The sequence below is a fragment of the Protopterus annectens genome, chromosome 8.part0 (genome assembly GCF_019279795.1).
Source record: "Protopterus annectens isolate FY-2018-M chromosome 8.part0, PAN1.0, whole genome shotgun sequence".
In the NCBI taxonomy this organism is placed as follows: Eukaryota; Metazoa; Chordata; order Ceratodontiformes; family Protopteridae; genus Protopterus; species Protopterus annectens.
The window spans coordinates 866,197,951-866,210,291 of NC_056741.1; the positions used below are offsets into that span (position 1 = coordinate 866,197,951).

Genomic DNA, 12,341 nt, shown 5'->3' on the forward strand with positions numbered 1-12,341 from the left:
TGATCTATTGGCAGTAGAGGGTTAAGATTCACTTCTGTATTATTTTTTTGACCTAGTCAGTATGGAGCTCTTTGACTCCTTCCAGTCTGAGGAGGTGGTGGAGGAAAAACTGCATTATTATAATTTTGTTGCCACTCAGTCCAAGTATGTTGGACTCTCTGCATTTGCCTGTGCAGGCACTCCCCTCTCCAATGTCCTGCCTCTCCACAAGTAAAGCTAGATGTATTAGATGAAGCTGGAGAGGCACTGCCAGCTCGTTGTTGCCAACCAGCTGCACCTTGTTCCCCTCGACCAGCACTTTTGCTAAATCCTCTAGCAATTCCTCTGCCCCTTCCCATGCTTCTACCTCAACCCCTTGGGTTTTCCAGCTGCCTAATTTGTAAAGTTAACAGCTTATCCTCCGTATCCTTCCTTCATTTTTCCTGATGCTCTGTACAATGATTTGCAGCACGGACTCTTAAGTCCTTCCCTTGCCTGTCTATGAACATCTGCTTTATTTGATTTTGTACAGGGGCTTGCAGAGAGGCTGCTGCAGTAGCTGGCTTAGCTTCTCTTCTGGGTCTGGTATTCCTGAATGTCTAGCAAATACTGTTTTAAGGCAACTCAAATAGTCTACAGGGGCTTCCCCTTTATTTTGTTTACATGCCTGTATTTTAGACCAGTCAGCCCTATCTTGACACACATCTGTAATCTTGTTTAACAGTGCTGTTCGTTTATCTATTAATGCATTTCCTATGGGAGTGAAATCTGTTATTTCAGCCTTTTCCAGTAACTGCTTTCTTATTTCATCTGAAGTAACTACCCTCAGCAGTTGATTTAAATCTGTCAAAGTAGGATTGTAACATTCTGTTATAGTTTTTAATTCTTCTTTGAATTTTAATGGATCTTCTCTAATATTTGGAAAATTTTTAGACATAGTATGCAAATCAGCAGGGGTCCAAGGACGATAAACAAGTTCCCTATTGTTAGCCCCCAAAATTTCCTTGAGAGGTGCCAATAGATCCCCTCCAGAGTTTGTAATCTCTTCTTGTTGTACTCTGTCACGTGAGCATGTATGGTAAGATACAGGAAATCAAATACTAATGCCCCTGTTGGGGAAGTAGAAGCTATCTGAGAAGGATAGGAAAAAGAACCCCCCTCAACTGCAGATGCCTGTTGAAAAGATGAAGATTGAACAGGGGAACCAGTCTGATATGTACCAGTATCACATGAACTGGGTGTCCAGTGGACAGTAGACCGAAAAGTAGGAGTCTGAGAAACAACAGAGTCTTGTACAAGGAGGTACCCGTACTAGTGCCTATGGGGGTGGGGGTGCACTAGCTATTGGAGGATTATCATCCTCCTCAGAAGTTTCTACTTCAGCCCTGCTAAGACAGGATAAAGGGATCCTTTTTTACTGGTCTGTACTGCCTTTTTAACCTCTTTTACTTGTTGCAACAATTTCTTATTAACATCCTGCAACCCTCTTAATGCTGAGTGAGTCCTTTTCCCTTTTAAGTGCTTCACTGTACCAAGAATAAAATGCTGTCATTTGTTCCCCACTTACTTTGCTTTTCTTTTCTTCCAAAATACCTTTCATTGTCAGCAATTTAGTATTATCATAAGTTCCAGTTAATGGAAATACCCCACCAGCACAATTCTTAGTAAGTTGAAACCAGTCATGCAAGTATTTACAACTTTCCTTCCCATAGTTAAAATACATAAAATATGCAGGTGTTGCCTTTTCAGGGATTTGATCTTGCTTGCTTATTTTTGCTCCCATTCTTCTTCTTTTATAAATCAGTAATAAAAATTATAGGCTTATGTTACAACTCCTGTATCCTGGCAATTCCGAAGACAGAAAATAACTGTAATAATCCACACACCATACAGGGAGGGAAAAGTAGGAAGTCTATTGGCATGCAGCAACAGAGGAGACGTTTCGATCGGCCTTTTCCCACAGAGCCCCCTTGCTTTCATCCCTGTGCGAGCTCAAAAGTTACAGCTCCAGCATTACTGTCGGGATAACGGGACGGATAGGTACTGTGTCCAGAACTGACCACTCTTTCAGACCCTGTGAGGGTACTTTCACACAGTCACACTAAGTCCCAACGTGCTTTTGGGCTCATGAATTTATTTTAACAACGCATACCTCTACGTTCTGTCTTGTGATAGGCTCATGAATTTGTTTTAACAGTGTATAGTCTATGTCCCAATCATGCTATCGGCTCATGATCTTGTTGTATAGTACATGTCCCAATCATGCAGTGGGCTCATGAACTTGTTTAAAGTTAAAACATGTTCATGAGCCCACTGCATGATTGGGACATAGACTGTAAAGTTAAAACATGTTCATGAGCCCACCGCATGATTGGGACGTAGACTAAACAGTCTACATCCCAATTATGCAGTGGGCTCATGAACTTGTTTTAACTTTATTTTTAGCTTTTAACTTTTTCATTTCTTTCTCTCATACATTCATACATTGACAGAGTAAAAACATCTCTCATACTTCTTACCTTTCAAGCCTGAGGGTACCGCCCTCAACACAAGGCGCCTCCTTGTGTCAATTAGTCCTTTACTGTATGTGCACATACATTTACTATACTCATTTACTGTGGGGTCCTCCCACTATTACTTGTATTTCTTACAACCACTCACTTAAACAAAAAACATAGTCATGCACTTATACTACATACACAGTTATGCATTTATTCTACAAACAGTCATGCACTTATTCTACATTTTGCTAAAATTGCCTAAAAGGGAGAAAGAAAGAAAAAACCACAAACCAACCCTTTTCCCTTACAAAACAATTTCTCTGCCAAGGCTAGTATGTTTGTACTCCCTGAATAGCTGCACATCTGAGTCTCTGACTATTCCATACAAAGCAGTGTAGAATTCACAGAAAATCTGTGAATGGACCCTATTCCAGAACTGCTCTGCAGCAATACCAAAGTTCAGATCCGAGTCACGGCACCAAATTGTTAGTCATAAATAAATAACATTAAGAATTTACCTTATATGCCTCTAGTCAGGAACAACACTTCAGGATGTACAAACAGAAATTTTATTCATACAGCGCTGAGAGTTAGTCTTCATAATTCTTGATGAAGCATTCTCACTTTTCATACAAAAATTGTAATTTTATACATTTTCTTATCAAACTGCTCATGTAATTTCATGACGTTACAATGACTGTGTCCTATAGAAAACTTTGCAAATGTTCTCATCCCTCGTGATTTTTGCCTTAGACTTCACGTGAACACCTTCCTATACATGATTCACCTGCTTCCAAAGGGTCTTGTTTCTGACCTTGGATGTTTCAAACCTGCTCTAACAATAACTCACTCCTAGCCTGAAGGAGTCAGGCTAACAAATTCCTTTTTGTATAACTACATGCCTCACTTCATGCAACACGTACTATTATTACATACTGAAAGAATGCATTTAAAAATAGCAATACTGTACCTTATGAAGCTGTATTTTTCCCAGCCCTGCATACAAATTATATTTCCTTTTTAACAATCATATTATAGCATCATTAATAAACTGAAATTAATATACATTTTAATAAGCTGGTCTTGTCCCATAACAGGTTTCATGGGTCACTCAGCCTTCTGGGTAGCAGGGAGGTGTTTCTCTAAACCTTGAGACTCAACTCCTCTTCCTCCAGATCCTACCAAATCCTCATCCCATGCAAGCTTTGAATCCATCCATCCTGCCATAGGTCAGCACCCCAGACAAGTCTCCAGTATTCCTCCCCACAAAGGTTCGCCCTTCTTCCAATTCCTCCCCTGAACATCCCACAGAGGCTGTGCATTGGAAGAAAAAGTGCAAGAGGAGTCAGTTGGACTCCCTATTGGAGTCTTTAAGCAAAGACACTGGTTCTGATGAAGGGGGAGGTTCATACCCAATTTCCACTGGATTATGTCTGCTTTGGAGATATCCTAGAAATACTCAAACAAAAAGATGATTGGTCCTCCCAAAAACCTTTCTCCAAGGAGTCTGTATTCCTGGAGGCTTTCGGGAAAGGCTTGTCTACATCCTGGTCGACTCCCCCTGTGGATGAACTCGTTGATTTGGTTGCTCGTTAGGCTTGGAAGGAACGAGATACTGTTGAGCCAATCCCTAAGCATCCTGATAAGTTCTTGAGTCCGCCCTCTGACCATCTACATTGGAGAAAAGGGGACCCTGTTGATGCCATTGTTGTATCAGCAGCCACCAGTCAGGAGTTAGCTGAGCAAAGCTCCTCTGTTCATCCCCCAAACAAGGAGCCTCGGGTTTTGGACAGACATTGAAAGTGCATTTATGCCTCAGCCACTTTTTCACTAAGGGCATTGAACTGTTTAGCAAACTTTATGCATTTATAGAGAGACCTGATCAAGAAGTTAGACACTTCTCTGAAAGAGACCTTGTTGGGAAAACTGCAAAAAGATTTCTCCCCAGTTGGTGACTTCTATTGCAAATTTCTCAATGAGGTTGATCTCACACACTGTAGAAGGCACCTCTTCAGCTGCTGGTACAGGCATAGCCATTGGGAGACGTGCCTGGATGAGCCTTTAGGATTTTGCAGAACCCTTCAAGGTGACTTTCATTAATGCCCCCTTTGATAGGTCCTCCTTGTTTGGACCATCAGTGAAAGAAACTCTTACCCGCAGCAAGAAGGACCGAAAGACCATGTCTGCTGTGGGGATTAAGTTTTCTAATCACCAAAGAATCTTTTCAAGGAATCAGAGAGGTGGGAAGACAACTTGGTTCAGAAAGTCTGACAGGCCTTTCCAGGACCTTCACAGCAATACTTCTTCCAGGAGCAGAGGAGGGGATTTCAACTACAGTTGCCACCCTAGAGGCAGAGAGGGTCCACAGAATCAGGGCTTTAGGGAACCTTTTTCCCATAAGTCCTGTCAGCGCTCCTGAAGCACTGCTTGACTGCTCATCTCTGGAGGCAGTCACAGGACATCTTTCCTTGCACCTAGGAGCCTAGATGTTTGGATGCTAAAAATAATATCCAGAGGTTATTACGTTCCCCTTTCCCCTTCTCTTCTAAGTCCCACAAGGATACTCCCCGATGTACTACTCAGTGAGTGGAAGTCTCCTGCTCAAGAAGTTCAAAAACTTGTATAGAAAAGAGTCCATGTCCCAACCGCACAAATAGGATATGGAACTTATTCACACTTTTTTGGTGCCAAAAAAGCAGGGGACCTAAGACATGCACTGGATCTCAGCACCCTAAACCTGTAATCAAGAATTAAAGTTCCGAATGGTTACAGTTCAGTCCATACTGCCACTTCTGCACAAACACGATTGCATGTGTTCTATAGATCTTCAGGACGTAAATTATATGAAAATGAACAAATGCTCCAGGAGACACTTACACTTTTGGCTGGGGACCAATCATTACCAATTCAGAGCACTGCCATTTGGACTCACCACAGTTCCCCAGGTGTTTACCAAATGTATGCCGTTCACCTGAGGCTACAGGTATTCCAGATGTTTCAATACTTAGACAATTAGCTCTTCATTGCATCAACAAGGCATCAACTGATCCAAGCCAGGGATTATCTCATCCTTGTCTTCAGCTACCTGGGCATTTCGATAAGCTGGACAAAATCAAACCTGATTGCTGTGCAGAATCTAGAGTTTACAGGAGTGCAACTGAACACTTCATGTCAACTGCATAACTTCTCTAAGAAAGCAAGTCCAGGATGTATTAGAATATCCATCGCCCTCAGCTCAGTTACCACTCTGAGTGCTGGGGTCCATGTCAGCAGCCATCATCTTAGTCCTCTTGGCAAGGTACTTTATGCCAGTCCTGAAATGAGTCTGGCTGTTCAGTGGTCCATTCTTTATCAGCCTCTATCTGTTGCTATGAAACTGACACTTGTTTGCAGAAGCTATCTCTTATGGTGATTGGAATGAGACCTATCACAAGCCAGGCCATTCTCTCTCTCCTCCAATAGCCACAGTGAACTATGGATGATTTCCCATTGGGCTGGGGGGTATTATCAGGGGAAGATGGTCCAAAGGATCTGGTCCCACCAAAAGACCAGGTTGCATATCAATGACCTAGAGATCAGAGTGGTCCATCTCACATTGCAAGCCTTTCGGATTTTTTCTCTGTAGGGATGATTGCAATTCATACAGACAACATACCAGTGGTCTGGTACATCTCCAAACAAGGAGGAAGTCAATCTTACCCGTTGTGCAGGAAGGCCATGAGAGTGTGGGAATGGGCAATTTCTTCTAGCTGTTTTTAATTGCAACTCACACTGGGGAGACCAGTATCCTATTAGACAGTCTCAGCCTGTCCATTCTGACCCCTTATGAGTGGTCCCTCAATCAAGCAGTAGCAAACCAAATTTTCAACCATTGGGGCCAGCCTTGCTGTGATCTTTTTGCATCTCCCATAAACCACAAATGCAGCAGGTACTTTGCCTTGATCCCCCCGAAGGAGGAGTCAGCAAGGGATGCTCTAGTTCATGATTGCCTGATTGCCTTCCCCCCCCCTTGGGTCTCATATATGCTTACTCCCTCCCCTACTCCTGATTCCAAAGTTTCTACAGAAAGCCAGCTTGCTGAAGTGCTCAGTAAACCTCTTTGCCCCATCTGGCCTCGTCAGGTATGATTCCCCCTTCCAATGGTCTCATCTAAAGTATCCCCCATGGATACTGGATCCAGTTCAGGACTTCATCTCCCATCCGTCAGATCATCTACAACCCAATCTCCTCACCCTCTGACTGACTGCTTGGTTTCTCCACTTCCATTGATTATAAGAAAGTCCAGGCTAGCTTCCCTGGTACGTGAGATAATATTGGCCTCTCAGAAAGCTTCCATTCAAAAGGTGTATAACAGTAAGTGGAAAAGATTTTCCATTTGGGCTTCACAGGAGAATATAGATCCATTTTCAGCTCCCACATCAGCCATTTCTCTCTTTCTGAGCTCACTTTTTCATGCTGGCACCAGTTTTTCTACAATTAAGTTACAGCTGGCTGCCATCTCCAATTTTCATTCAGGAAAAGGTTCTGGTTCCTCCTCAAGGTTATGCAAGGCTTTCATAAAAGGTATTTTCCTTTTAAGGTCTCCAATAAAAGATCCTTCTCTGCCTTGGGATCTGACATTAGTTCTTCAAAGCCTTATTCAAAAGCCTTTTGAACCGGCTGATTCTGGTCACCTCAGATTTCTTTTGTGGAAGACTGTTCACCTCAGCCAAAAGAGTATCTGAGTTGCAAGCTTTATCAGCCAAACTTCCTTACATCATTTTTCACAAAGACCATTTCCCTGAGAACTAATCTCTCTTTTTTTTGCCTAAAGTAGCACCAGAATCCAATAGTAATCAGTCCATTCAGCTGCTGCTTTTCTTTCCAAACTATTCAAATCACGGGGAATACCTGCTACATTTTCTCGATGTCCATAGACAGTTGCTTTTCTACATGCACAGGACAAAGAAGCATATAAAATCTAATCAACTATTTATATCCTTTTCTACTAATTATTTGGGCCAAGCGGCATCCAAGATCATCCTAGCCAAATGGATAACTGATTGATTGGATTTCTAACGTTTATTCTGAAACAGGGGTTGAATTACCTTGTCTTCCAAATGCTCACTGAACTATATCTATGGCTACTTCCTCTGCATTTTCCATTGATGAAATGTGTGCTGCAGCCACTTGGTCTAACAAGCATACATTTGTGTCACATTATAAATTGAGCATTGTCTCCAGAAACAGGGCACCCTTCGGCTTGACAGTGCTCCGGCATATCCTTCCCTGGGGGCCACCCAGAAGTTATGTAGCTGGGGACTTTGACCCAACAGTGACAGAGTGAAATGGACAATATCAGATTTAGAAGTTATGTACTTCACATCTGTGTTGTTCATTTTCATTCTTCCTCACTTCCCTTCCATTCATCCTCCAACCTTGGTATCTTCGAGAAGTTACCTGGAGAAATTTGGAACCCACAAGTTCATGGTTTGGGCCCCAGATTCTTTTATTTTGCTGTATTTTCTTGCTATTAGTATCCTGTATGAGGGCATCAAACCCAATTTGAGGTGTTAGGGAAAGGTTTGATGCATTATGGGAAAGGGAGGAGCTTGAGGCTTGGATACTAAAGTCTTGTGAAGGTGGTTGATTTCAGATCCAAGGTTAGATCCGAAGACCCAACAGTGAAGAAGAATGAAAATAGACAACACAGATGCCATGTTATGGTAATTACTTAACTTTTAATTCCTATGGCCTGCCTCTATATGCATGTTCTCCAGTGGATTGTAGCTGTTCAGTGGTCTAGTCTTCATCTTCACCCTCTGTCCTTTCCAGTTAAACTCACTCAAGTATGCTAAGATCATCTTCATTGGTGATTCAGTTGTCCCTTTTTCTGTCTCCTTCAATAGTCATGGTAACTACGGGTGCCACCCAATTGGAGATTTGGGATAGATGGTCCAATCTTTCCCCCTTTGTTGAGAGACAATGAGTGTGTGCAGCGAGCAAGTTCTTCCATCCTCTTTCTTGTGGGGATGCACATACCGGGGAGGTCCAACATTCTAGCGGACAAACTCAGCAGGTCCATTTTCATGCCTCAGGAGTTGTCTCTCAGTCATTCAGTGGCAGAGATTTTCCATCATTGGGACCAACCTTACTGAAATCTCTTTGCATCTTCCCACAACAACAACTGTAGTAGGTTCTTTGCTCTAAACCCCCCTTAGGGGGAATCGCCGAGAGATGCTGTTGTCCACATTTAGCCATCCAGACTCCTTTATGCTTATCCACCTGTACCTCTGATCCCAAAATTCTTACAAAAAGCACTTGGGTTGAAGTGCAGTTTTTCTCATTGCCCCCTTTTGGCCTTGCCAAGTGTGGTTCCCCTTCCTTTGGTCTCATCTTTGATAGATGCCTTACATACTGGACCTGTGTACAGATCTTCCATCACACCCCTCAGGAAATGAAGCATCTCAGCATCCCAGGCCTCAAACGAACTGCATGGTTTCTCCAGTTCAAATTGATAGCTAGACAGCCCAGGCTTTCCTCCCCATTCCGACAAATACTTCTCTCCTCCCAGAAAGCATCTACAAGGAAGATGAGTAAATGGAAAAGATTCCAACTTGGGCTCTTCAGAAGAAAATTGATCCTTTCATTGTTCCTGTTGAAATGTTTAGCTTCTCTTTTTCAGGAAGGTGTCAGTTTTTCTACAGTCCAAGTGCAGTTGGCAGTTGTATCTAATTTTCATCAAGTCAAAAAGGCTTCCTCTTTGGCTTCTTCCAGACTGTGCAAGTCCTTTCTAAAAGGCACTTTCTTACTCAGACCTCCAGGGAAAGATTTGTTGCCTTCTTGAGATTTGACTGTTCTTCAGGGGTAACCCAACAACCCTTTGAACACACAGCCAAAACTGTTTTATTAATGTGTAAATAACCAATCCCAAATCTCTGATGTTACTTCTCCCCACCCCAGTGGTATTGCTGTTATAAGAGTTGGGCAGTAAGATCTCCAGTTGAGCAGTTAATGTGCAGTGAATATACACACCCCTGTTAAAATGCCAGGTTTCTGTGATATAAAAAAATGAGGCCACAATAAATCATTTCAAAACTTTTCCCACCTTTAATGTGACCTATAACCTGTACAATTCAATTGAAAAACAAACAAATCTGTTAAGAGAAAAAATATACAAAATAAAAAGTACAATAAACTGGTTGCATAAGTGTGCACACCCTTAAAGTAATGCTTTGTTGAAGCGCCTTTTGATTTAATTACAGCATTCAGTCTTCTTGGGTACACACCTGCCATCAGTTAGAGAATCTGATTAATCCCAAATAAAGTTCAGCTGTCCTAGTAGGATTTTCCTGACATTTACATAGTTGCTTGCTATAGCAAAAGCCATCGTTCTCAGAGAGCTTACAGAGCATCAAAGGGATCTCATTGTCAGGAGATGGGTACAAAAAAATTTCCACAGCATTGGATATACCGTGGAACACAGTGAAGACCGTCATCAAAAAGTGGAGAAAATATGGGGCAACAGTAACGTTGCAAAGAAATGGACATCCCTGCAAAATTGATGAAAAAAACAGATGAAAATTCCATCTTCATCCCACATCTCCCCATGGAGGTTTCCCCAATTGTCTTTTGTAGATTAGCTTAACCTGCACTAGAACACTGTGGCTATCAGAGTAGGTTGGAAGGTGATTGAAGAAGGAGCCATTGCACAGCCAACCATAGGCAGTGCAGTAGTCTCACCTGATATACTAACTATACGCAGGGTTGCCTCCTCTAAGGATTTGTGCTTACCTGTTTGTTTATTTAACCTCCACTTTGGTTGGTCTTTCTGCCCTACCCTGCGCATAATTACTTGCATGATGAGTACTGTTTGGGCAGTGGTGTCTACAGATCTTATGACTGTACTCTTGTACTTTGCTACTCTTTTTCTTTGACTGTACCATATACTCTTTTAAATAGTTGGGAAACGTGTGTAGACAACTTATATAGCCTTTCAGAATAAAACCCCATAACAGTATTGTTTTACATGCTTGCTTGTATTAGACAGTTATTCGTGCAGTGTGTCTGTCGTTGACATGTACTGTGTAGTAATTATTCCTAAATAGATTCTGGAAAAAAAAAAACAGTAAATGCAATTTAAGATGCAGTAATTTCAGTTGTGTTACACTGTACATCCTCATTTCAATGGATTAGAGTTCTGCATAAACATTAAACCATTTTTAGCATTGCATACACCAGTGGGAAGATAGAAGTATACTTTCTGATCTTCAGTATAGGCCTGATTCTTGTTGATCTCTGCCAGTGTCTGTGAAGTGTAGAGCTGAAGTACAAAGGAGCTAATATGGTTCCATCACAATCACACAAAAATTTGAACTGTACTGGAGTTGTTGATGTTCTTTGCATGAAATATTTTTTTTTTTTGGGGGGGGGGGGGTCACATTAGATCTAATTTTTTTCTTCTCTTTTTAGTTCCGTCCTCAGCTTGTTCTTGTGGCAGCTGGCTATGACTCTGCTGTGGGAGACATTAAGGTGAGTGCAAGCATGTCATTTTTGTTCTGCTTTGCTCTTTACCTGAATTTTAAAAAGTTCATAATGTGTTTTTATTTTCCTAGGGAGAGATGCAGGCTTCTCCATCATGTTTTGCTATTTTGACACACCTCTTGATGTCTTTGGCTGGAGGGAAAGTTATTCTTTCTTTGGAGGTAAGAGAATATATAGTTTTTGCTAGCTGCACACTATTTTTAATGAGAGCAGATATGATAGTCGTATAGTATCTGTTTTGATTTACTAATGACAAATGTCCAACTGCCCAATCCTACCCATTTGTCTGTTTGACAGTGAAAGTAAAACAAGTATCTCGAGAGGTCTTTTCTTGAACTGGTGCAACTTCAGATGTTGTGAATTGAGTAGTGGTGGCGTGATGGTGCTTCTGGAAGTTAAGGACCACCAGGTCCAAAATAAGAAAAGTTGCTGCAGTGGTATAAGAGAAGATGAGTTGATGAATCCTCTTCCCTCCCTCTTTTTCCGTGATGACTGGCAGCACTTTCTCCCTCTATGCCTCTTTGGTCCATTGCTTTCCAAGAAAGAATGCCAGAATCTGGCAGGCTGGAAAGGGGACTGTCATCATTGTAGAGAAATGGAGGTTTGATTTCAAGTCCTGTCATCTCATTGCACATGCTTATCAGTGCCTAAGGGGGTGGCACATAGTGGGCTTTTGTAATGCATGTCCATGCCTCCATGTCTGATTTAGCCAAATGTCCTGCTCTTCTTGTAGACAAGTATGTCTGTGTGAGTCATGGTCGACATCAGAGATTTTATCAAAGATGGTGTCCCCCAAGAGTATCCCCCCCCTGAACAGATTTATCTACTTCATTCCTCCTCCTCCCCATAACTCCTGCAAGTGTCCAAGCTGCTATTTGAACTCTGGTCTTTTTGGCCATACTCTGAGCTTTATTCCTGTACACCAGCAGAGTGGTCTGGGTTGTTGAACTTGTATTAATGGGCACAGGAATCTTGATGATGGTAACTTCATTAGACTCTTCATTTAGAGCATTTAAGAGAACACACGCACATACTTGTAGCATCCAGTCGAAACAAATTACATGGTCTACTCCATCTTTATTAGTGCCATTATGACTTGTAGTACATATCCGTCATTACTGGTAAGCATGTAACCTTTGTTTAAAGGAAAACTGTCACTGTTTGTAGCACAGCTGTGAGCCTCACTTGTCACGTATAGTATTGTTAGTCTTTGCCATTGCAGTGATTTTTTTTTTTTTTTTTTTTTTGCCATTTAATGTAATAAGAAAATGTATACCCTAAAAGGAAATCATTGATAGGATTCAGTTTAGTGATAGCCATAGCTCCATACCTTCTCTT

At 41.8% G+C, this 12,341-nt stretch overlaps 1 protein-coding gene across 5 annotated transcripts in view; it reads left to right on the forward strand.

Moving 5' to 3' along the window:
* The window catches only part of HDAC6 (histone deacetylase 6), a 1,533,697-nt gene that overhangs the window by 605,374 nt on the left and 915,982 nt on the right, over positions 1–12,341 (forward strand). For all 5 annotated transcript variants that reach the window (XM_044080374.1, XM_044080376.1, XM_044080377.1 and 2 more), the window contains exons 12-13: positions 10,932–10,991; positions 11,075–11,164. In XM_044080374.1, the coding sequence (XP_043936309.1) occupies positions 10,932–10,991; positions 11,075–11,164 (150 nt within the window). The remainder of the gene's footprint in view (positions 1–10,931; positions 10,992–11,074; positions 11,165–12,341) is intronic.